Source organism: Cyanistes caeruleus, chromosome 2, assembly GCF_971803275.1.
Source record: "Cyanistes caeruleus chromosome 2, bCyaCae1.hap1.1, whole genome shotgun sequence".
In the NCBI taxonomy this organism is placed as follows: domain Eukaryota; kingdom Metazoa; phylum Chordata; class Aves; order Passeriformes; family Paridae; genus Cyanistes; species Cyanistes caeruleus.
In genome coordinates, this window is record NC_141702.1 from 104,413,161 (window position 1) to 104,439,598 (window position 26,438).

At 37.1% G+C, this 26,438-nt stretch overlaps 1 protein-coding gene across 13 annotated transcripts in view; it reads right to left on the minus strand.

The window, feature by feature from the left end:
• The window catches only part of LCLAT1 (lysocardiolipin acyltransferase 1), a 145,477-nt gene that overhangs the window by 101,064 nt on the left and 17,975 nt on the right, over positions 1-26,438 (minus strand). For 7 of the 13 annotated variants that reach the window (XR_015281382.1, XR_015281384.1, XM_086871098.1 and 4 more), the window contains 2 exons: positions 7,114-7,282; positions 4,696-4,894 (listed from right to left, as the gene is read on the minus strand). Coding sequence is in view for 11 of the 13 variants with exons in the window: in XM_086871098.1 (XP_086727224.1) it covers positions 4,696-4,894; positions 7,114-7,278 (364 nt within the window). In the remaining 2 variants the exon portion in view is untranslated. Of the gene's footprint in view, positions 1-4,695; positions 4,895-7,113; positions 7,283-11,337; positions 11,493-17,883; positions 17,939-18,753; positions 19,582-20,334; positions 20,352-26,438 lie in introns of those variants that run through there. The other 6 variants (XM_086871058.1, XM_086871067.1, XM_086871075.1 and 3 more) reach the window with 4 other exon arrangements.

Consider the following 26,438-nt stretch of genomic DNA (forward strand, 5'->3'; position numbering starts at 1 on the left):
ACATCACAGCTTCTCAAAACTCTCAGCCTATTTTAATGCAAGATACTTAACACAGGAGCTATACTAGAAAGTTCAGTAGGCTACAGTTTTAATTTTTTTAACTAATACGCTTCATTGATAAGAATTTTAATGTAAATCCAACTATAGATTAGCTTTTGCCTGAGCAAAGAAACTTCATGCTGAAGCATTTCTATCCCTACCTATGGAAGTAGCTGTGGCAGCCCAAACACCATCATGCCAATATAAATGCATCCAGATCCTCCACAGTGTGCTGTTTTAGCTATATTCCAATCGAGTTAAGTGTTAAAATTTTCTAGGCTTAGTGACAACAATATTTTACTTCATGGTAGCTGATCCATCATAGCTGTCGGTGTGCATGCTCTTAGCCTGTGGCAAAGACAGGATAATTTGAGTTGTTTTGCCCTGCTTCATTGAAAACCAAGATGACTCAAATTACTTTGAGCTTGCTGCAGGCGAGGCTCGCACACTTGGACAGCTATAATGGATCAACTGACGTGCAGTAGAAGATTGGTGGGGCTAAGCCCAGTGCTGAAATAGAGCAAACGTCCTTTTTTTTCCCCCCCTGGCATTTAACTTGAGTCTTTGAGAGCTACAACATGTGTGCGAACAGATGAGTGAAAAATGACTAAAAAGCTCCTACATCTTACAGTCTTCTCTGAGAACAATGTTAACCACAGAATAACTTGGATCCAGAGATGAAGATCTGGACAGAGCAACTCAGTTATCTCTACTCCTAACAACTCCAGCCTTGTCAGCTTTGCTTATTCTCTTTTTTTCTTTGTCATCTTGTCCTTTCCTTACCTGTTCCTGTCCCAGTCTGCTTCAACTGTAATTCCCTCCTTTAGCAGCCTTACTGAGCCTTTTCAAAACAGGGAAGCCTTCAAAATATGTCCGTCAATGGTGCCTGAAAACACCTGCATACTTTACATTTTTATAATGAATTATGATGGTATTTATATTTACATCTGCACTAACCAAAACTAGAATTAAAATTATCTCACGTAGCAGCCATGCACTGACATTAGTCCCTCTGGTTACCCTCTCTCACTTTTCCATAAATTTATCTGGTAATGCTTAAATTAACCCCAAATTTCAATTTATTTTTCACATACATATTAATGCACATTTAACCATTAAAATTCAAATATTACTCTAAGCTCATCCAACACCTTCAAACTTCAAATTGTCCATCATTAAAACACACACCTATTCCTAGTGAAGTCTTACTGGTTATCACGAGAAGACTTTCACAAAAGAAACTATTAAGAAAAAAATTAAAACCATCTCCTAGTCATTATCTGGTCATCTGACACTACCTTGTATGTTCCTTGTTACCTGCTGGAACCATATGTGTTCCATGACTGCACCATAATCTGTATCACTTCCCAAACTACTCCTAATTAATTGAGAATAGTTGAGAATATTAATTGCTCCTATCTATTACAAGTAGTGTAGAGAAGTCCTATCATGTCAGACCATGCAGGAAACTGTCAATGCCATTAGAAATTCTCCTTGAAAACTGATACTGCAGAATGTGTCAGAAGCTTCTGATGATGTCAGATGAGAAACTGCAGCAACAGCCAAGAGCAGAGTAGTGCTCCCTCGAGACGCCAGTTTTGGCAAGATGTACTGAAATGCTGCAAGAATGTTTCTGAAATTGAGATTACTGAAACATAATATCTCTTTTTGAAAACTTTACTGCACACAATTCATCAAGCCAAAGCTACAGTTCCAGGAAGAAAGGACCATCTGTTTTTCTTTGGACTTCTTTTTTTAAAGCTCACCTTTAATCAATTTTAAGGTTTTTTTTCATACACTGGAATGCAAAGAATTAATAACTTCAGAACTAGATAAATGACTCAACGTGTCTCCTTGAAATAGTGAATCCTCTGATTTTAATTATAATTAACTAGAAAATAACTGCCTACTTGTAATACAGACTCATTAAATCTGATACCTTTACACTTTTAACCTACAAAGGGGTTCACAAGAACTCTGGATCTATTTCCATTCCCACCTTTGCCCTTCACCTATCATATATGCCACTGGTAAGAGAATAATCTCTCACAGACCTATTTTTACACACAAATGGTAAATTACTTATGACAACAAAAGTGCTATACTGAGTACAACAAAGCTTTAGAAACATGGATATGGAAGGCCTGCATTATAAACCTTATCTTAAACATAATTTTAAATTTAATGCTTGTTAAAAAAGAAGAAAAGCCTTTGAAAGATCATTTAAAAATTGCACTGAAATACGCTATATGCACTGAAGTATTTCTGAAACTCAAAGCATTATTACCACTAGATTAAGATTTTTTAGAAGTTGCATTTAGCTAGTGTATCAAACTTCCCTAATCCTGTACATCTGACTATGTACAACTAATCCATATAAATATATTAAAAGATAAAACTGAAAGATTTAGCTCATTGAATTATTAAAAATATTGTATCTTAATTTATCACCATCTAAAGTATCAATTACAGATGCAATGCACTGAATCTTCCACCTTTTACAAGCTCATAAAGGACAACATTTAGTTAAAAACCACAGGACACAAACAACAAACCCAAAACCTGAACAAGAGTCTATCATGCAACACAGCATGGCTGAGAACAATAAGTGGGAGAAATTTTACTGTCACTGATGAGATTTAGGGCTGTCCTCTTTAGACACCATTCTCTGCAGTGATCCTGCCTCAACAAACATCATACAGATTCATCTTTCTCCAGCAATCTTCATTTAATCCAAGAGTCTCACTTTCCAACAATCCCCTAATTACACAGATATACAGAACACTTTATTTTTGCAAGAAAATGCCATCCAAAACCCAGCCTGACTGAACACAGAGACATGAATTTCTAAGGCCTCTTTTTAGATACACCATGATAAAATAGAAGCTTATCTTTTAGAATTTTAGGACATTGAATTATGGTTTCAGTGAAGGATGCAGTTTAGCTGAAGTCCACTTCTGTGACTAATAACCCAACATTAACAGTTTACTGAAAAATAAGCTATAATTCACAAAATTGCAACCAAAGTCCTCAAAGCCCATGCACTGTGGAGAATTCTTGAGGCTCTGGCATAAAAACAGTGGTTTATAACACTGCATAATGCAGGTGTCAGCTCTACCACCAGAAATTGTCATCCTGCAATGGGAAGAACAAAGGCAAATGTCTGCATGTGCAACCTCTCCATCACAAAGTAGAGGATAAGCCCCAAATTTTATTAGTGGCTTAAGCTGCTACATCAAAATGATGCCAAAAATGGCATCATGGTCTGCTAAAAATGACCTGACATGAATTCCTCTGCCTGAGCCCACTGATCAAGCCCATTAGATGTGCTCAGTTTATGCAGAAAACTGAGAACTTTATTAAAAAAAATAAAAAAGATTAAAAAAATCTATCTCTAAATGACTCCAACACCCTTTCAAGGAACCAAATTTTACCAAGCATAGCTTAGCATCCAAGCTCCTGGAACTGACCTTCCAATTTTATTAAAAGCACTAACAAGGACATATACCAATATTTTTTTCTAATAACAAAACACATGTTATTTTTGAAGAGAGAAATCTAAGATTCTTCCCCACAATACTCCTGATTTCATCTTCCATTACTGCTATAAAAAGTTGCATATGTAGCTGATTCCAAGATTTCAAAACATCTCTGCTATAAAATGAAGATACCTAATAAGCATTTTCTCATTTCCTGTCACATTAAAAGAGATTTGTCTTTAGCCAAGTAAAATTGACCTTAATATGTGTCTGTAAGGGAAAAAAAAGCACATTACGCTGTTGCTGCTGTTACTTAAAAGAGCACTGAATGCAACACAATGCAACAGTGAATGGCAATCCAATGCAACAGTAGGAGAGCTCCTCAGGATGGAATCCTGCCAAAATTATCTGTTCAGATAAATGGCCTGACAAAAGGCAACCATAAATAAGGTTACTCTTTTGACATCATAAAGTTGACGCATATCCTGCCCAAGCTAGTTTTGTATAAAACAGTAAATAAATCTAAGAGATAAATAAAATGCAGCGATGCTTTTATTTCAGATAAGTCTGCCTATTTATTCAGAAAACATTTGTGCAACAATTTTTGGACTATCTGAAACAATTTCTCTGAATACGTGCAACTGAAATCTCTTTCTAGCCTACATCACTATAAATCCTGATGATTTCATATCCTGCACAGAATATTTTGCATAGTCAAGTTCAATTTAAAATTAGTTATTAAAATGAACCATTAACTTTGCAATTGCCTACAGAGCTTTTTTTTTAGTCTTCACAATAGTATACAATGGATAATGAAGAAAGAAGCTTGATGAGAGCATTTGCAATGTGGGGTGAAATAGCACCCAAACCACAATGCTGAAAGAGACTTTGAAAAAACTGAAAATCATTTTTCATCATCCTGAAAAATGCTTTCAGTACATAAAACAGAAATGTATTTACCTACAAGAAACAGCAGCACATGTAGTGTCTTAAAAAAGGCATGTAATGCAGGTGTCTTCTGGAGATTTATGGTCTAATTGCTCCACATGCCACATATTTTACACAAGTTTTAAATACTGAAACAGAATTTAAGCCTATGTCATTTAGCAGGTTATGAACTGTGCTGGACATAATTTAAACATACTTTCCTTTCAAATTAAAGGGTTTAGTGACATACCAAATCCCGGAATGCTTTTGAGACTGGATTTGAGACAGATTTTTTCAAGTCTGAGGTAGCTGTATCGCAGCAGGCAGTTCCACAGGAACATCCAGTCCATTCGTGTGCGATGGTTCATGATAATGACACTCCTTTCTCCAGGAATGAATCCATCTCCAGTGACAACCACCTTGGCACCACACACCATTTCCAGCAAGGCCTAGAAATAGTATCTCAGTATTATGGCTTTACTCCCAGAAGAAAAGCATCACCCCATTAGCAATAGAAATTAATTTGAATTATATAATTTCACTTATTCAGTCACATTACAACTGGTAAACAAACTTCTGTTTTCTAATAAAGCAGCCAGCTTTTCTGCAGTAATAGCTGTTTAATGGAAGAGGAAACAACAATTAAGCAGCACTTCTTAAAAAGCAGTCTATTCCCAACACTGCATTAAACTTACTTTTCCCTGGTTTTCCAGGAATACTATAATGTAGAAATGTGAGTCAGTATGGATTATAACTTGTTAGGTAATCTGAGAGACTGGCTGAAAGTATCTATTGCCCCTAAGGTCAGGGTGACTGGCAGCACGCTGTCCAACCCAGTCAGCACAGAAAAAGAAACCAGAAAAATACTACAGGACCTTCTCAGGCCTTAATATGAAAAGGCCTCCAAATTACCTCCTTACCCTCTCTTCCCCATTCTTCCTCAAAAAGAAAAATCACAACCAAACAAAAACAAACTAACAGAAAAAACCCCCACAAACCAAAAATACCCCAAAAACAAACAAAGAAACAAACAAACAAAAAAAGAACATTAGGGATTTAAACAGAGCTCCAGAAAGTGTAACAACTTCTGTTCATATTTCTGTCAATTCTGTGTGTGCCTAGTATGAGCCAAACTAAACTGAAACAGCTAAGACCCACCTCACTGTCACATCCTGCTGACTCTCCTAGAAAGGAAATAAAATGTGATAGCAGAGTGAGAGAGGTGAAAATTTCTTACATCAGAGGTCAGGGTCAGAGTTTCCCTGTTGGAGTCCAACTGATACAAGAGCACTTTATTGTTTGGAGACACAAACTAAGAACCTGCTTCTCCTGACTAAGAATGCAGTGAGTGTAAGGATAGAAAGCTAAGGCAGACAAGGTCTGAGCCTCCAAACGGTTGGATGCAAAATCTTGAGACACTTTTCCTGAATCAAAATTCCCAAGATTCTCAAAGGATAGAATCCTTTTCACAAAGGTATTAAAATTATTTTGGTCTAGCTCTAGTGTGGGCTAAAAATCAAACTTCTAGACTGCAAAAGTTATCACAAACCAGTTGTAATAACCCAGAATTATAAAGCTCAGGCAACTAATCGAAGAAAAGACTGGTATTTGATTTTGGGGAGTTTGAAATTATAGAGAAATTTGAAGATAAAGAAAGAATTATTTCTTTTTATATATTATCAGTGCTCAGTTAAATTTCATCATGACAAGAAATAACAACCTATTTCCTTTACTGGTGATTACCTTGGCCCTCCTAATTTCACTACATTTAGTAATGATAAAAACAACAAGAGTTTTAAAACAAGAAACAGCTGAGGCCCCTTTAAAACACACAAGGCAGAAACAGTAAAAGCAGAAACTGTTTGATATACAATATGGATAAAACTTCCTTTATGCCACAAGATACATACTTTTGCACACCAATATGGCATTTTACTTCAAAAAAGTTAAATGAATCTCTAATGGACTAGAGGAACAAAGTCCCCTGGCTTTTAGAGAACAGAAGGGATAGATCCTATTCACATTGTCTTTGCTTTGGAACAATTCAGGGATGAGCTTTGTGATTGATTTCCAGACTCATATAGCTGTAAAGTTGATGCACTTTAAGTGAGGAATACCTCCTTTCTAGGGGAAGCTCTTCTTTTTCACCTAAAAACATTTATCTCTAATTCAACTACAAGGGCTAAATTCCAAAAAGGATTAAGTAACAGAATGGTGAAGGTTGACAACAATGTACCAAACAGTGGAAAATTTTCCTAATACAATAGTTGGAGCACAGTCCGAAGAAAGAGTTTCCAATACAACTCATTTTGGAAGTTTACAGTATAAAAAAACTTCCAAAATGTTTACTAGAATTTCACCTACTCTTCTCTGCATCTGACACTGGATGAAGATGTCACAAAAACGCCTTTTCAAGCATAAAGTGAACACACAGCATTAGCTGATACATAAATTCATCTGTGAAAGAAGTGGGGAACTGTAAATAGGCACACAGTTCACAACACTGAGCTCAACCCTAAGTCTCCAAAGACAGTAAGTGTGTTAGGGCCTGTTTAGACAGAGGCATAAATAGATTTAAAAACCCTAAAATAAAATCTGAAGTGTTAGAGAGCAAACTAAATTGTGGGATTACAGACAGTTGCTCAGACCTGGATTATGTGCCACTTACCACAGGGAGTGTGAGCCAAGTGGCCACAATGCAGTCGGTGATCCAGCGGTACCAGGCTGGTGAGATGAACATCAAAGGCAGAAAAGGGCCCAGCATGAATATACTTCCAAAGAAACTTCCCAAGAATAGTGCAAGTGCAAAGTACATCCCCTTCCATGACACCATGGCTCTGAAAAACAGGGTTGGCATTACTTTAGAGAGACAAACTGAAAGTAATTACGTAATTCTTCAAGTCTGCAAGCCCAGCCTGAGGTAATATTCCTCCTTTTTTCCACAGCTAACAACACAGGACAACAGTAAACACAACCAAAATGTTCTTCTTCCCCAGCAGCAGTAAGAGAAGGACTTTATAAACACAGTGATTTGTAAGGTGAATTGGGATATTAAAGGGACCATAAAAGTATCAGCTGCATCATAATTTCCTCCCATTACTACAATATGTAGTTCCACTCAAAAATCTTCAGCAAGCTATTTTTATCATCCAAAGGTACAAAAAGGCTATATAAGAGAACACCAGCTACATTAAACTTTTTGACCATTATCTCTGTCTGTGGTGAAATACTAATGTTACCATTTTCTGAAGACAGGAAACTTTGCTCTTCTATTTCTCCACCCCATTTCTTCTTGCTAAACACAGCATTGCAGAAATTCATCTTCCCCATCTAACGAGGCGCTGTGTGTGACCTCCCTCACAAACCACTCAAACCTGGCAACACTGACCAGCCCTTTCAAACACCAGTTCCCTTTTCATCCCAACAAGGCAGGCAAGCAGTGGCTGAACCCTCCCGACCCACCCTGCCTTGGAGAACTCATCACTCTTTTAAGTCTGCTGCACTTCAACTGCCCTTATCAGTTATTTTCCAACTTGCTGCACCAAAAAGCCAATAGCCTGTGTTTTTTAAGGCATAGTCTAGACTTGAAATATTTCAGTATCTGTGCTATCAGCTACACTGCCTTATTATAAATTGAAATGTACAGTACACTGAGCTTCTTAGTGCATTATGGCAGAACACTCAGCAATCCTCCAAGCATTTGTAATAGCTACAAGCTTTCAAAATTTAGCAACTACTACCAGCTATGACAAAGCAAATGTGGAAATATCAATTCTCTAAATTAGGGCCTAAAAATAGACTGTTTTCATCTATTTAGGACTCAGACAATTGTTTTTAAAAATCAAAGGTTAAGCAGAAGTCACTTTTTAGTCACTTTACTGAATTCCTTCTTTTGACAAGCTATTTTAGAAATTATAAGAGATCAGATAGATAGGACTTCAGGACAAGAAAAACAGGAAGCTGCTGGATTTAATTTTAAAATGAGCAATGGAAAAGCAATCCATTAAGCCTAGTGCATTGTAACATACATGATTTATCTCAAGTATGTTTTGTACGATGTCTATAGCAATGATGTTTGCACAGCAAAGTACCTGACAGTCAAGAAATGGCAATACTAGGGCTGCTGGCAGATGAAATTTGCTTCTGCTACTTCATGTTGACAAGTAACAAGAAAGTAGCTCTACTCTTAGGTACTTCTAACAACTTCCTAAACTGTATGGTATTTGGAGAAAGGCTGAGACAAGAGGCCATGCAAATTTTTAGTGCAAGAAGGATATAGGAAGCTGTATTTAACTGTACTTCTGCAGCATAGTAAAACAAGCAACACTAAATGCAACTGTTTGATAGCTGTATCCGAGAGATTCTGACACAATGAAATTTGAATTCAAACAAATACGTATGATTTATATCCTGGAGTACAGAGCTTTCTCTTTTCTGCCAAAAGCAGGAACTAAATAACCATGTCTGCACATATGCATGCACTAAGTAGGATCAATTCTGACACATTAAGGGATCCTTGAACAGTAAGGCCCTGAAGGAAATGTTCAACCTGACTTTTTCTATTTGTTATTGCAAACCTCTGCAGGGGAAGTCCAAGATAAAGGCAGAAGAAAAAAAAATCCCAAAACAAAAAATAAAAACAAAAATTAAAAAAGCCCAAAAACCCCAAACAAACAAGAAAAAAACAGAAAAAAACAGGAACCAACAGAAAGGGGGATTGGGGGGGAATTATTAGTTTCAGCAAGACCAGAAGAAAAAGCCTTCTCTTAACATCAAGATCTGAAACCTACTGCAAAAGGCAGCAGACAGAATTAATATTCAATGTGCTTGATCTAAACAGGCATTTTTTTGAGGAACAAATGTATCTAAACAACTGGAAACAGCCTTAAGACAGGTAAAACCCACCATCAGACACAGAACAGGAGTCTGTTAGGCTTCAGCCAGCTGCTCTGGTCCTCTGTGAGGCTCTCAGAGCCATCAGTCAGACGCAGTGACATTTGCCAGACAGACACCACGGCTCCAAAAGGCTGCCAGACCACAGGGATGGAGAACACGCTCCAGTTCCAAACACCTGACTGCTGCACACAGGTACCCCCAGAGCTAATGAGAGGAGACATTGCTCTGTCACCCTTCCAGACTATGTGGGTCACTTATTTAGGGCTGTCCTTTTCACTGTTTGCACTGGTCCTTCCCTCAAATTATTACACACAACCAAAGATTTAAGGAAAACCCCTTTTATTTTCTGTGGAAGACTGTCTCATAGATACTTTTTTGTTTGTTTTAGATGAAAGTATCTGAGCTACGGAAAAGATCTGAGGAAGTTCTGAATTTCCTCTTTTTCAACCAGCACCAAGCAGTACATTTTTTTTACATTCCAGTGTATACATTATAAGTTATAGTGCATTCTAGTGGGTTAAACACTGTGGTGTTTATTTCTAGACACAAAAGATACCATGTGTGTTTTCAATCAATACCATTTATCACTCCTAAAGCTATATTTTTAGTGTGATAAATACCGCATTTTGCTTATTGCTTCTATATAACACATTATATATGTATCCTTACACATGCATTTGTCTAGAGTAGATTTTGTCTCCTCTACCACAATGAAAAAAAGAAAGGGAGAAAGTTTCAACAGATCCAAATGGGAGTGCAGTGCACAAGTTTGTAAGGGTTGAGGATGCAGGGCTGGCACACAGCTGGGCCAGAGCAGGCTCTGCACACCCAGGCTGTTGTAACCCAGTTTACCATTCCATGTACCTACCACCAAAGACAGGAGGGAACTGACAATTTTTATCCTTTTGCACTCCTCAGCCCTTAAATACCTACCTTAGAAACAAACTGTCTCTAAGATATGTCAGCCATCCCAAATCTAACACCTGCATTCAACCAGTAACAGCTATAAATCAATGCAAAATACATGCCTGCAACCTCAAAACATGATTAAAAACCAGCCAAAGAAGGAGAACCTAATGAGGACTTGGAAAATGATCTAAAACAAACGTGAAAAATCTCAAAACAAAAAAAAAAAAAATTGGAGCTGACTCATGCCAGAGATTAGACACCCAAGAAATGAACTACAGGATTCAACAGGAAGCCTGAATAGGACATAAGGATTTTCAAAGTACAGAAGTATTCTCTCACTGCTGCTGACAACTCTCTAATGCAGCAACCTCCCCCAACACCGAATTTAACGTGTAGGATGGTCTTTATGTATCTTAAAGCCACTTTCCATTAGCTGTGTAGGTCAGAGCTGTGGGGACAGTGAAATTATTTTACAATTCAGACTGAAAGCTGCAAACAGTGATAAAGACAGCACCCTCATACTGGGCTTGTAATTCTTCATCTATTTTATGGCAGAACTCCAAGTTATTGGGTACTGTATTTCACATTTTCTTGTTGCCATAGCAGAAGGAAAACATGCTCTGTCTCCAGGTAACTGGAAACAATAATTCTTTAAATACAATTTTGCTTTCTATTTCAGTTAATTTGAAAAATTCTTGGCTACAAGGGGAGAAAATACTTTCCCAATTTTTGTAAACTTCATTTTTATTAGAATATTTATTTGAAATTTTTTCGATATTCTATGCAAGCAAAACGTTTGCATAGTAACATAAAGCAAAGGTACTTTCCTGTGATCGGATTTTGGCTTGTTTTGTTTAACATCTAAATGCTTTTACTGGAGGCACAGTTGAAATGACAGACAAACCAGAGCTTGTTGTTATGATGATTTCAAAAGGTTTTAAACATACTGTTCTCTACAACAAAACTTTTCTTCACAACTGCTTCTGTGACTCTAAGCAGGCAAAGGATACAAAATAAGTTTATCTGATAAGAAACAAAAAAGTTCTAAACTTTAAGGTCTAGAGGTCTCAGCATAGTCAAGACTCACCACATGCTTCATGTTTCCTTAACAGCTCGCAGTTAATTAGAAGTGCTTGTACAAACAAGTTAGTTCATCTTCCAGGCTCAATGTAAAACAAGATTTTAGCCTCAGCATAGCATTGAGCAACACTACCTGACAAACAGAGCCAGCTGCTTGATAATGAGAGAAATTTTCAAGCACTTAGTACTATGAAGTGAGCAAATCAGGTTTTATTACACCATTGAAAAAAATAAAGAAACCCTCTTCAGTGCCAATAAAACAACAGTGTATGATTACTGGTCAGCATGTTTCCATTCAATAAAACTGCTCATTAGTCTTCAAACCTGAATGGGCAATACTAGGCACTGGATGTAATGCTTCTTCCAGTCAATTTCCAGTCAAAATATAAATATCTTCAATTGAAATCAAGCAGAAACTCACACAAACAGCCAGTGATGCCTCTTCTCTAAGGGTTCTGCAAAGAAAGCCAGCACTTAACTAGAAACTGACTTAACTTCTGCGTTTCCTCCAAGCAGGGCAAGTGAAACAAATGAGCTGGAAATTCCACCTCCCATGTTCAATGTTGCATTCTGAAACATCATTTCCAAATAAGATACCATTTTCACAACAATTTTACAACCTTTGATCTGGGTGCTGTGAATTGAAATTCCAGGATGTAGACAAGAGGGGAACATTTTGCCAAGTAGCTAGGTGTCCATTAAACAAACCAGCAAAGAATGACCCAAACTTTTACTTGTTTATTTTTTTAGGTTACTGAACAAAATCCTCTAAACCAGAGAGCAGGCAGAGCAACAGCCCTTCCCAGCTTTAGTGATGCAAATGAGAACTCTGAGCAGGTGCCCAATTGACAAAACATCAGCCAAGCAAAGTTTCACTGGAAATGACACATCCTAGCAGAACGTTTCAAGTCCAACAAAATCACCACACTGTTCTATTTGAGCATTTCATGGTTTTCTTCCATAACAGCATTTCAAAGGAAATTTTTATCAATTCTTGCACCCAGAGCAAGAAACTAGTTTCTATGTAGGACCGTATTTAAAAAGAAACTTGCTTGCAGCAAGTTTGTGTAGACTGACTCAGTTGTGTTTCCAGATCTACAACTCACCCCATCTCTTTGATCACATAACTTCTCACTCATAACTGTGCCTCAGTTAAAAGAACTGCAGAAATAGAAGAGGTTCTAGGGGAAGCAATGGCAGGAGGAAGCTGAATTATTAATTGCAAAGACAGCCACTCTAATCAGAAGTCCACACAACACAGGCAGGAAGCTCCATCAGTCTCCACAGAACCCTTCTGATCCTTCTCTTGGGCACTTCAGTATTTTAAGGAACATACAAATATGGCACAGATCATTATCACTGAAAAAATATGTGAAGAAACAGGCATTTGACCACTAAAACGACTTCCTTTTTATACAATTCTTGCATTTAAAAAACTTAAGAGATACATGCATCATAAAACAATACAGGATAGGGCAATAAAAGGTAATTATCATCACAAGCCACACCCCGGACACTATAGCAGATATTAGCTTACATACGGACAAAACAAAAAGTACAAAATTTAATGAACAATTTCTGTAAATATTACCAATAAAATATGATTATTACCGCATCTTACAATTTATTATCTCTTTTATTTGCCAAGACTTAATCTGACCATTATAATTCAATAAAAAATTTAATAGAATATTGAATTTGCTCTTCCAAGTAATTGTGTCTTCCCAAATGCAAAAATGCTGGCTGAGATTCTTTGCAGTCCAGCCTTTAGACAGTGTAAACAGGTAATTCAGTCAGGGTACAGACATCAAACCAGGCTGATGCTTTTTCACCCTCGTTTACCTGTTCTCTTTCCACTGTTGCTCCAGACAACCATTAGACCTATAAAGCTTTAATGAAAACATGAGCTAAGGTATTTGAAATAATTTGTAAGAGGGTATCATGCCATAGCTACAGCTGCTTCCTGAAAATAACAAAACAAAACAATGATTTATGGAAAAGTAGCTTTTTTTTATTCCTTACTATAATGAGAATTGAAAAATTTGCTGTAGGAAGAACTGCACAAGAGCTTTTACTCCCAAAAGCTACCTCATTTTTTTTGTTATGCATATTGCACAGACACAAATAATTTTGAATTACTTCTTCATGGCTTTCCATGCATAGAGTTGTGCTCTGCATTATCCATCAAGCTGCTGGGGCCCCACAAGCCTGTATTAAACAACAACCAATATAAACAGAGTGCCCTGGCTGACAAGTCATCAAGAATAGGTTTGGCAGATGAAAAACAGCTGCTGTATTTCTCCCATCCCATCTTAAAATAAAAGAAACAAACAAAAAAAGCCAGCATAACCTTGAAATAAACACTGAGCAGTGTCAGTTTTAGGGGTTTATTAAGTACTTTATATAAAACCTGCAGGTCAGCTCGAGACCCATCTATTTTTAAAAAAAGTTACTTGTGGTCAACAGCTGGCACATCTGAGTCCTTTGCTTTTTAAAATCTACAGCAGACCAAAAAGCTGACCAACACTGACGGATAACAAATCCAAGTGAAAATTATGAACAACAGATAAAATATTCCACTTTGTAATTGGAGATGTTACAAACAAACCAATAAATCAGTTTCTTTTTCCCTGCATAAGAGCACCCCAACACTTTAGTTCAGAGCTGTTCTTGGTGGGAAGCAGTGACATTTATAATTTCAGAAGTATCTATTTCACAATAAAATCCTCAGTGGGGAAACAGAAATAAAGGACTTCATGCTGAAGAACAGTTACTCAAATAGAAAAGTAGTAATTTTTGGAGGAATATCTTTAAATCTCTGCCACTGGCACTGAACTAAAAATCACTCTCAGAGAAAGAGCCATCCATGAAACTTCAAATGTTTTTTTTTGCCCTCATCAAGATGGAATTTTCTCATCAGGTTAACAACTAAGAAGAAATACAGGAAAGGCATATGAACAAAACTCATGTAGCTTAGGAAAACCAGTGACTATTACAAGGACAGTAACAGCATGACAGCTTATGCTAACTCAATTATGCAATTATGCACAATTATGAAAATAAAGAGGGGCGATGTAAAAGCAGACTTTCAGAGGCCTTAGGCAAGGTACCCAACTTGGAAAAAGTTTAAGAGCCCTGTATTTGTGACCATCCTCTATAAAAACCTCTCTCAGTTCTAAAACAGACTATATTAACCCAAATAATTCCTCCTTTTCCAGCCATAATGTATGATGCAAATGAATTTGATTCTGGATGGATAATACTGCAGTGTGGTTTGTTTTCCTTATCCAATGCAGCTTTGTTCTTTTTTTAGCATCTTTTATACTCTGACAGGCAACACCTCTAGAGCAACAACAATTGCTAAACTACTTTATTTCTTTTCTCAGTAACATATTACATGCTGCAGAAGTTCAGCAGGCCCGATGCTAAAAATCCAAACAGCAAATGTACTGAAGCCAGTGAGTTTCCATCTAAAATCAGCTGCAAGATCAGAATATGGATTTTATCTACTCTCAGAATTATTAAATGACTGAAGAGAAAGACTAGACACTTATCTTCATTTGCCCACCATGTAAGTGATTCTGGCTCAACAGTACTTAGATGAGAGATGGAGAGCACCTACAGACAAATTTATGTCATTATTTTTTTTAATAATAATAAAGATAAATTGCTACTATCAATAACTCTGCCAAGCCTCTGAGTCTCTGCAACTGCCTCAGGCTTTTAAAAATGTATTTCCAAGACAAATACCAAAGAAAAAAAACATTTGCAAATAACATTTAAAATGTTCTAGCCATTTAATTGGAAAATTCCATTTGAGAACTTGAAATTTTGCAGGGCTGCCTTTGTGTCAGGAGTACACAGCACTCTGAAGCATACTTACACATCAGCAAGTATCCCAAGTTTATAACAACTTTAAAAGTCAAATAAATTGTAGTTTTCTAGTGAGCTGTGCTTACAGGCTGGCTGCTTTCCAAGGTAAGCATAGAACAAACAATAGATGGGTTACCTGGCAGGCTCTGAAGCAAAAGAAAAATGCAGCAGTTCTGCAGAAAATTTATAAATGTTTCATTTTCACTAGAAGCAGTAGAAAAGAGTTTATTTGTATTTGCTCCATTTCTGGAAATGAAATCCTGTTTTCAGTCTATTATGTTTTGGTGTAGATTAATATCCAAAGCATAGTCAAAATGATATGTTGCCAAACAACCATCCCATTATTAACTAGCAATATCTCCGCTTCAGGCCCTTACAGTCAGAGATGAAGATCTGCTGTGCTTTTCAGTCTTCCTGACAACAGCCTTCACATCTTGTTTGCACAGCTCACCAGCAGGATCAGTGAACAGTATATCTGGCTATTTCTAAGATTACATTACAAACCACTGCTAAGAAGGGTAGCTTTAACCCCATCTTCAGCTCTGTAATTTCCTCTTTCCGTCAGCTACAACGGGAAGCTTTTCTCTTCTGATAGGACTCCAAAAAGCATGTGCCCAGGGCTTCAGGTGGATTGAGGTCTTCAGAAACATTTCTAGCAGAGCATTTCAGGGTGTAAACCATCAGTATTGTGCTGTGCATGGATGCAGGCTGTGCCTGGGAAGACGCACAACTAAGTTGGTCCATCCATACTTGCACCGATAAAGCTCCGTGGCTCAGCAGGGATTCTCACGGCAGCAGTCTGATGCAGACATGTTGCCTCTGCTTCCAGGGCTACTGAATCTGATTCTATCAAACATTTTGCTTCAGACTTAAATGCTCTCAAAGCCACGAAATGTCTCTTCAGTACAGTATACAATAAAGCAACTCATGCTTCTTGTTAAAGCTGAATGGCTTTGGTCCCCCAAACACCTACAAAGATATGAGCGACCATTTGATTCTTACTTGCAAATTTTTTTTGCATTTAGATGCAAAGGATCCAGGGCTATTGACAAATGAGTAACAAAATGTCAACATTTATCAAGGTCATTTTAGCCTAAAACAAATTACCAGCATAAGAAGCTAAATAAAGAAATTCAATGCTGAGACAATCAGGCAAGTTTATCTGCCAGTGCTTATGCAATACTTTACCAAGCTGCCAGAAGACAAAAAGGGAAAAAAACAACATCTAAGACTATGATTCTTAGCTTTTTAGCCTTTTATTATGTGAAATAGTAGCTCATTTGAAACAGAAACTCAGTTTCTAATAAAGTTTGCCAGAACTGAGAGGAGCTTATAAAAATAATTAGAAGTGGTTTAATAGGTGCTGCATTTCCCATCACAAAGACCAAGTCAATGTACAGTAAGAATGAGATTCAAGACAGCTGCAAACACGTTTGGCAGTTGCAGATGCTTTAGACAGACATGCTGTGGCAGACACACAGATGCTAGTCAATTCAAGAACAAAGTATCCATGAAATAATTACAGAGCAGCAAGTGACCTAGTCAGGGAAATAACTTACTCCAGCTACTCAGGGACTACTAGATTTTACATGCAAGCCATGCTCCGGCTTAGCAAGAGCTATTAGGAAAAAAGGGGGGAAAGAAAGCATGCAAGAGCTACAGATAAAGAGCTTCCCAGCAACAGCAGGGGCATTGTTACAGACCAAGAGACGCCCCCTCCAGTCTCTGACTCAGTACCACAGATGTTGCTACAAAAGTGCCTTAAAAGCTGAAAAGCGATAGGGAAAAAAACCAAGAAGAATAACTTTAAAAAGGCCACTAAAGCAAAAAAAAAAAAAAATCGTTTGGATCATTCTGAAAACTGCTCATACCTAGAGAATGAGAGCCCAAAAGATAAATAATACCCTGACCTACACCAAAGCTATCATGTGGCAGATAAAGGAAATAGGTGACAAGGTAGAAATAGTCTAGAGAAGGTTATTTATTGGTATCCGCTCTCCTCCTTAAAATAACTAACAATAAAAGAGGAATCAAAGAGGAAATCTTTGCACTAGATAAATCTTATCCAACAAGCTACCAGAAATATCTAAATCAAGAATCTTCTCACAGCAATTTTGATAGCCATGAAACACATTTAATCAGCCATATCTAGACTTTTCTTTAGGCCCAGAAAGACTTAATGATCTACCAATTCATTATAAGGATTTTTCTTCCTTTCTTCCTTTTTTTTTCTTCCTTTTTTTTCCCCCCACCTTTTCTCTTTTGCTACCAGAATTTCTTCCAAGATCTAATACTGTCTCAGTTATTTCCAAGTGGGAACATACCCTGGTGCTTCCCCTTTTACCAAGAACCCTGACCTTTCAGGAAAAAGATTATGCAGAAACACAGAATTCCTAGAAAGAATTTACTCTTTCTGATTAGCACAGTAATATCACAGAAACAGAAGCAAGAACTTACCTTCAAGGTATAAAATATGCTCATTAGTAAGTAACTGGGAAACTAACTAAGAAAGCATGGGAGAAAGCAAGCACATCTTTCTAGGTGCACTTGTAGAAGGACCCCCAAATGTAACCACAGCTCTTGAAATGCTTTTAATGAGTTCACTGCAATGCACATTGAGGAAGTCATATTTTTATTGGGGAAATTACGAATTATGGACTTGTCAGAAATAGTTACTTACAACATTCCACTTCCCTCTCTTCCTGATCAGGTTGAGGCTTCTCTCCCTGTGTCGTCTGAAAGTAAACACAATGCTGAAACTCTCAGTGTGGTTTCAAATAACAAATCAAAGGACAGCATGCCTTTACTCACTGGGGCGCTTTACATTCAAACACTACAGCCTCAGGAAAATTACTCCACTTTAGGTATGACTGCAAGGCATGCTCAAGTTATGAAAAAAACATCATGAACAGGTACAAAATTAAACACAGAAAGGCAGGCACTAAAAATAAGAGCATTTAGTATAAAATATTCTTATGTTCCAGAGTTAAGTAACATTTTTCATCTGGGCAAGGAAAAAACAACTATATTCTCCTACACTGAGATGCTGAGCTCTGAAATATTTTTGTTGCCAGCAAGGCCATCAAAAACAGTTTGATAAACAAGAGCAAGAGTAGTGATAGCAAATGATGTAACACAGAGATCAAAGACCTGAAATTACACAGGATCACTTGGAGTCTGTGAAAGCCATTAATATATGCTAACACAAGTAAATACATGGAAACTATTTACAGAAACTGTAGTTACATAATCTTCATCAAGCAAGGCACAGGAAAATTGTTACAACCCTTTACTAAAATGTTATGAATTTATTAACTGGCAGCTGGGTCAAATCACTGTCTTTCCCAGAGGCATATACCCAAGACAACATGCAGGGATGCCACTTTCCAAGCTCATAGGCAGAATGAATAGTATGGGAATTTCTGTTCTAGTGGAGGCACCAAATGAAGATAATTCACTCCTATGTCTGAACTCCTACTAAGCAGGGTTTTACACCTAATTCTCCACAATGGCACTGAAATAAGAACCCTAGTGACAAGCAAGGTCTTACCCTTCATAGTTCTGACTTCTCCCCTCAGCAGACCCACCTTGAACAGTGGCTGACGCAGTGGCATCTCCAAAAAAGTTAGCTGTGATTGTTAAACTAAAAAATCCAACAACATACGTGGATGCTTCTGAGTCCTTCCACTCCTAACGCTAAATATGAGCTCTTGTATATACTTTGATCTGAATTTATACAGGAGCACAGGCTTTCTTGAGGGTAGATCTTAATATTCAGATGGCCTTAAAATCCCTCCTTAGAAATTCACAAAACATTTTATTGTTTTATTTAAAGATAAATAATGCATTTTTCATAGTTTAAACAGAAGATATAGTTTGCAACTTCTACTGGTATCTACAAGTATGCTGTGAGAAAAATCTCTGGCAGTTACAGTATCAGTTATATACTTGAACTAACACAACGTAGAAGAAAGGCCATAATTTCTCAAGGCTAAAACACATAAATATTAATTTTATGTGAAGTTACTTAACATTCCAAACTTCTCACACAAGTCATTTTCACCTGCCCCTGCTGTTGTTGCAGATGAAGAGCCGGGGAGAGAGGACAGGAAGAGCCAAAAGAACGCAGCGTTGGGAATGAAGGAACACACTGTGTCAAAGGGGAAGCCTAGAGCTATTGTAAAGCCCTGTACTCCAGTTAAGCAAGACAACACAACATGCCTTCTAACAAAGACAATTTGAAACCAATTACAACCCAGAAGATTAATGTACTGACTCAGGCGTAGATGAGCCTGCGTTTTCCACCGCCCTTATTTCCCAAGAACCCTTGTCTAACTCGCAGAAGGAGGGTTAGAGCTGCTAAGAATTTTGAAAATGCAGTAAGGAGAAAATTTGAAAACAACTTGAGGAAACATGGATTCCTGCTGAGCACAGAGTTTTCAACAACAGCTACAATTTATTATATTGAAATTTTTTTCCAACATAGATACAAGCTACAACAGCATGTATTTCCTTTCCAATTCAGCCACAGCTGAACATCTCACTGAACCATTACAGTAAGCAAAGAAGTTTTCACAACCATTCTTCTTTTGGGATCAAACAGATGTATTATTGAAGTAATGCCTGTAAGAGGAATCAATCATTGGACTAAGTGATGTCAAAGACTGCTGGTCAATTAAATCCTATTATTAATTTTGATGCATTGATGAGACCCTCAGAACAGAGTATTGAGGAAAATGAATTGAAGACAAATGCTCATTAAACTATTCTTTAAGTCTACTTTCCCTCTGCCCCAGATCTGAATATTAAGAAATGCAAACAATCCCCTTCACCAATATTTAGAAATGTTATATGGGCAACACATAAAGTAAATTCAGTTTTAAATAATGATATTATTAGCATACTTACTAAGCAATCAAAGTTTTATTTTGTTTGTTTGGGGGTTTTTGCTACAGAGAAATGGGAACAGACAAAAAAATGACACCTGTTGAGAATTTCTGCTATAGAAGATAAGCTAGCAATAGTCATCAAGCCCAGCATTTTTATATTTCTCCTCCACCATCACTAGTTTAATAGTAAGACAATTTAACAGCCTTTTCCAAGAGAAATACATAAGCAATGTAATACAAACCCAGAGAAACAACACAGCCATATGAACTCTGGAAGCAGCTGACTGGTCAAACAGCACATGGGTAAGTCCTCTTTAGTCCTAGCATGTGCTGCTCTTTGATTTGATTCCATCAGGCAAAGGATGTTGAGGTAAAGGTACAGTTGGCTCTTTGAAAGGAATATCATTAAGGGATAAAAACAAAAAACTTACAGTATCAAGGTTTTATTATAGAACAACCCATTTTCTAACAACATCAGATGAACATTTTCCAATTTTTCCTTACAGAAAGGAAAACGGAAAACACTCTTTGTAGAATACAATATTTACAATCAAATAGTTGTTATTATTTACATAAGCCACTTTTAAAACCTCTCCTTGTAAATCACATCTAATGCTATTATTTATTATTATTTTATCCTTTTTTCTTTTTTTTTTTTTTAATTAAACTTTGCTACGCGGAAGCATCAGCAATTACGCTTGGTAGAATGGGGTAAGAAGTTCACACAAACCTCTCTCACTGCACAGGCAGTGATGACAGGTTCTGTTAAATATGCATTTTCTCACCTTAAAGATATTTCACTGGAAGAGCCTGAGCAGCAGAAGAAACAGTAATGGTCTCTTGGCAAGCACATGTAAGCTGCCATTATTGTGATGAAACATTAAACCACAAGCAGCTTCCTCAACCAGACCTGCTTATGTAAAGGATCACATTTCTTCAAGTGTTTTAGTTTAAATAGATATTAAAATACTTTTAAGAATTGTCTTCTAACTCAGCTTTCACCTCTTTTGTATGTGCAATACAATATATTGCTGTGTTTTTGGAGTAAAGGTTTGGTTGTTTTTATTTTTAAAAAAATCTTTGTGAAAAGATTAAATTGAAAAGAAATTAGCTGCCTACTGCTTCCTACCAGCAAAGTAGTAGGGACTTTTTAAAATCCTGGATCAAAACTACCTTACGCAATTTTGAATTTGCCAAGCCTAGTACCAATCCATCAAAGAAGGATTTCCTTCATTTCATTTTGGGTATTTACGTAAGTACCTTAAGTTGGGTCACTGGAATTATTCTCCCTCATTCCCCATCCCACTCCATTCAGAAGGCTCATCCTATAATCTAATTTCACAAAAGAAAACTGCACTTTCTCTCCCTGTGAAGCAGCAAATATACATACAGCTTATTTTCATGGAGGCTTGATCTACAGAGGGTTAATATTTTAGAACTCCTAGGCAAAATTTGCAATTACAGTAGGAAAAGCTAGAGAGACATTTAACCTCAGGAATGCCTCATCTTTGTGACATTAGGACCCTCCAAATGCAAATTACTGTGCAGGCAATGTTTTTTCAAGTTTTTCCTCTGAGAAAAGGAGGTGAAAGAAAAAAGGTACAAGATGCCCTGGAAGAGTTTTCTGTTAGGAATAAAAGGTTTTTTTACAAGAACATGTTTATCTCTGCAGACCCACACAGCTTGGATTTCTAAACTGAATTTCAGAATGTAACGAAATTTAGCCCTTTCAAGCTGTTTTGGAGATCAGTTCAAGAGCCAGGCCATCAGACACACTGAGATATGTGAAGGATAAAAAGTGACAATAAAATTGCCATTTTTCTCTTTACACATATGACTAAATGTGCAGAATCATAACAAACTTCAGTAATGAAAAAGAATCTGTATGCAAAATTAATTGCTTCTGCAAAATAGCTCCCTCTTCAGTTTTCTTTCACTTTGATCCTGCTGATTTGAACATACAAAAGATCTTTCAATCAATGCCACCAGTTTGGAAAAACTGTGTTTGATTGAGGTGGTATTTTATCATGGACTTGTCCTCCTCAAAGTTAAAAGCTGGAAGATATCATTAGATCACTTAAACAAATGTTTATGGAATGCTATTCCAAAATATTCAACAATAGTTGGTTTTCAAAAAGGTTTCCCCGTATCTTGATATGGCAATTTTGATCCATAAAGACAATTGCAAGCTAACCACAAAACTTCAGTCCTCATTTAGACAAACTGGACAAAAGTAATAATATACCACAAACAGCCAGTCTCCAGTCAAATTCTTCATAATCTGAAAGAATGAACAGTGACCAAGCTCAGAAATTTCATTTTCCTAATTTGTACATGATTTTTAAGAACTTGGCCTCTCAACAACTACTCCTTACATTTATTTGTATGTTCAGACACAGGAACACAAAAATGACATTGAGAAGCTGTTGCTCAGGGCTCCTATCTGGTTGAACAAACAGTTAGAGAGCATCTATCAATATTTACATGTATTGATACCCCAAAACAAGAATTTACATATGGAAATGCATAACTGAAAGTGAGCTGCAACACAGCTCTTTATTCCTGGATGGAAAACTCCATTTTAGAAAGGGGAACTAAGACAGCATTGCCACAGCTGAGGAAAATGCCACTTTCTCAGCATTTGCAAGATCCTACCAGGTAACAGCTATAGGTTAATGCAGGGGATATTTTTCTAGTTATATTGGGATAGGAAGGTGTGTGGGGGTAGTTTTATATTTTTTATCAACTTACTTTAAACTTATTTTGGGTTTCAGTTTCCAGTTTGCTCTTGAGACCTCTTTTTGAGTATCCTGAGCCTGTAGCAGATGTTTGAGAACCTGAACCTGTTCCTCAGATGTAACAATCTGTCCATCTAGAAGAAATTGTTAATGATGTAGAATGGGCCTAGATAAGAAGTCACTTCATTTCTCTACAAGATAGGCTTTTTTCATAAAGGATGAGGATGCTAAACCATGACATTTTCAATATTTAGGAGGACTGTACTGCCTAAGAGCAGACCAGGGATTTCTAATTAAAGAGTAAGAGACATTCTTCTTTCAAAGTTCTCCATTTGGTTGCATATGTTGTAAAAAAGGGAACAGTTAGTTATAGAAGCAGTATAAGTTTATGTAAATTAAAGATATCTCTGCCAATGTAGAGATCAAAATCTAATTAATCTCTGCAGGCGCTTTTACTTATAGTATTTAAGCTTTATTTTCCAGTAAATTAATGACTGGGAATTTAAATAATTTTGCTTCACTAGCAAGATCACATTTTTTAAAATACTCACCCCGGTCTGCCTGAGCCTGGATGAGGGTAGACAGAGGAGTAGCCTTAATTCACTGTGAGAAGCACTCACATAGTTTGGTGATCTGATCACACAAGCTTCTATGGAATCAAATATTCCAAGAAACACTGCCAAGGTCCTCAAGAGTTTACAATTCTTCAGATGCACTGAATTGCTTTACTGAACACTAACTGCACAAGAGGAACACATTTTTGTGTGTATTTCCACAAAAGAAGTAAGTCTTATCTTAGCAGTACAACAAGAACTCTGAGAGTATTGATTTTTTTTCCCTTGCAAATGAAGTCAGATTGTAGAGCTTTAAACATATGCAAGAGTTGGGTCAGACTAGATGGATTCACAGTAAATACAAGTATTTTGGGGTTTCATTTTTAAGTAGCAATGATTATGACTTGGTGAAAGACTGGCATTCTGTCAAGTTCTGCATCTCCCACATTGGGCAAGGAAAAGGAATTAATTATAAAAGTTTTCAATCCAGAAAAGAGCTGACTTTATTACTTAGAAGATGGTGGGTCACATTTCAGGGAATGAGTGCTAGAACATTCTACATCCAGCAGGGAGTGTATATCAGCATGAATGGAAAACTGCAAGCCAAAAGCTACGAAACCATTACAAACTCTCTCACTGACCTTCTTTCAGCACAGCACCTTTGCAAGCATCAATCCACATCTGCTAAAATAAAACCTACCTCCCACCACCTCTTCCCTCACACAATACACATGATTAATATCCATTTTCTGTGGAAATGTATTCCTCACTTCCTGTGTATTCCTTGCTTTCTGTCTTTGCTGTGCAGAGAAATCAGAGACAAGAGGACAACTGCCCATATGGAGGATGGACTGCAATGTCCATATGCAAAATATGTACCTTTGCAAAATCAACATCACACTGGGCCGGAAAAAGCTACCAACTTGTCTTTGAAAAGAAAAAAAAAAATTAAAAAGCCCAAACTACAGACTTAAAAAGGAATAAAAAGGAAATGAGTCATGGGGAAAATTTCAGGGAAATTTCACATGAAAAGGAAACCATAAGCAATTTCATAAAGTTTTCCATGCTGTTGTCCTCCCCCTCTCTCCCCCACCCTTTCTTTTTTCTTTCCCAGAAACTTGATGGAAGAGGACAGGCCTCAAAATGCTTTTATTTATCCTGCTATTAGAGGGAGAACAAAACAGAGAATAGGCCACAGTGTGCTCTGACACTCTGAAGATTTGTCTGCTGCATCTTTTTATTCATGGAATAAAAAAATGCACTGCATCAAGAACTGGCAACTACAAGCATTTAAAAACTATGAATCAGATTGCCAAAACCCAAACACATTAAATAACCATTCCATCTCCAGTTTTCAGACATGCTGTCAGGAAATGAATGATTTCTTTCTTCTTCTGCGTCAAATGGGCAGGTGGAAAATTCCCAAGCACGTTCTTCTCATGGCTATGTTCTCAATCAGCTAGAAAGCAAATGTGTCAAAGTCCCAATAAGATCATTTGGATTTATATCTTAAGTCCCTTCCTGACACTCAGAGGCAACCTTCTCTTTGCTCCTGCAGTAGAGAAACCAGAAACCTGGGAATGAATGTTCAGATGTAGAAGGGGAAAAAAGATTCCGAGAGATAAAGATGGGTTCCCAACATCCCTATTATAAATTGGCTTTACTTAAGCAAATTATCTTCTTTCCTTTGTAAATATCTTAAGTATCACCTACTTAAAGAAAGAAAAGCAAGCTGCTTTTCTGTTCTAGGCCAACATACTTTTCTTATGGAGAGCACAATAGTCTGGAGAGCAGATGGAAACACCTGCTGGAAGCTGTAAAGAACAGTGATCTTCCCAGCTGCTCAGAAGACTGAAGCACAATGTTCTGCTTGATACATTTACCTGTTCACAAGCTTAGAACCTCTGCAGTTCCTGAACATCACTCACAGTCAGTCTTGACTCTGAACATGGCCCAAGAAAAGGCTTTCTCAAAAAAAAGTTTACTATAGTCTGCAGAGTAATTTGTTTGAATTAATTCAGAACAAGAAAAATTGAGTCCTCATGCAAAGCATTTGTTTCCAGGAGACTCACAAAGGGATTCTGCTACTGAGATGACATCATGTTTGTCTTGAACAAGTGTGGTTTTCCACGAGTCTTCCAATGAGACATTGCCTGGACACAGTGAATCAAATTTTCTAGCTTTAGCACTTTCCAAAATAAATAAAAAAAACCTATATTAGCAATCAAAATAGAAGCAAAAACACAGGAATTGAGAAGCTCTTTCCCTACACAGACATGGTACTTAGATTCCAGACTATGTCTCAATTTGTATGGCTGTTTCCTTTGATTTGGAATTCTACTTTGACAATCATTGACCTGGAAATACTTTATAGATACTGAGCACCTGGGAAATGGTCACAATGAGGATCCTGAAAAAATACCGAACATTTTAGGGAGGTCACAAGTCCCACCATGACTCACATACATGGAGACGGTTTCAAGGAATTAATTATTAGCTGTTTGAATGTCTCATGGCACAGTTCACACACAGACATTTCATTATATAGATCAATTGTGCAGGTCTGACACATCAAAAGGCAACAATCTCAACAGTTTGAATGTATAAATTCAAACAAAATTTCTTGTAGTAAAGCCACTGATGAAGAAATTACTCTTTCTTATCACACGTATGAATATGTTTAAGTTCAATGGTTTGTTGATAAAAACACCTCGGGGGGGGGAGGGAAATCTCATAAAAACTCTCATAATAATGAATTAATTGTAGCTACAAGAATTTAAATTAAGAACAACTTGTAGGAAAAACCACACATGTGACTCAAGACAAAAGCTGCAGCCAGCCACCAGCATAATATGAGCCAAGGAGCTGACCTTGTGAACTCCATCAGTGAAGGTTACCACACACTCCTGGTACAGAAGAAACCCAGACAGGATTTGCTCTGTAGCCACAGATAACATCTTGATTATTTTTCTAAGAACCTGCTTCCCATCCCTCTTGCTGCCCTTTGGTCTTAGGTTCTGATCCAGCAGTGCTCTTTGCCCCCTCACTTGTATT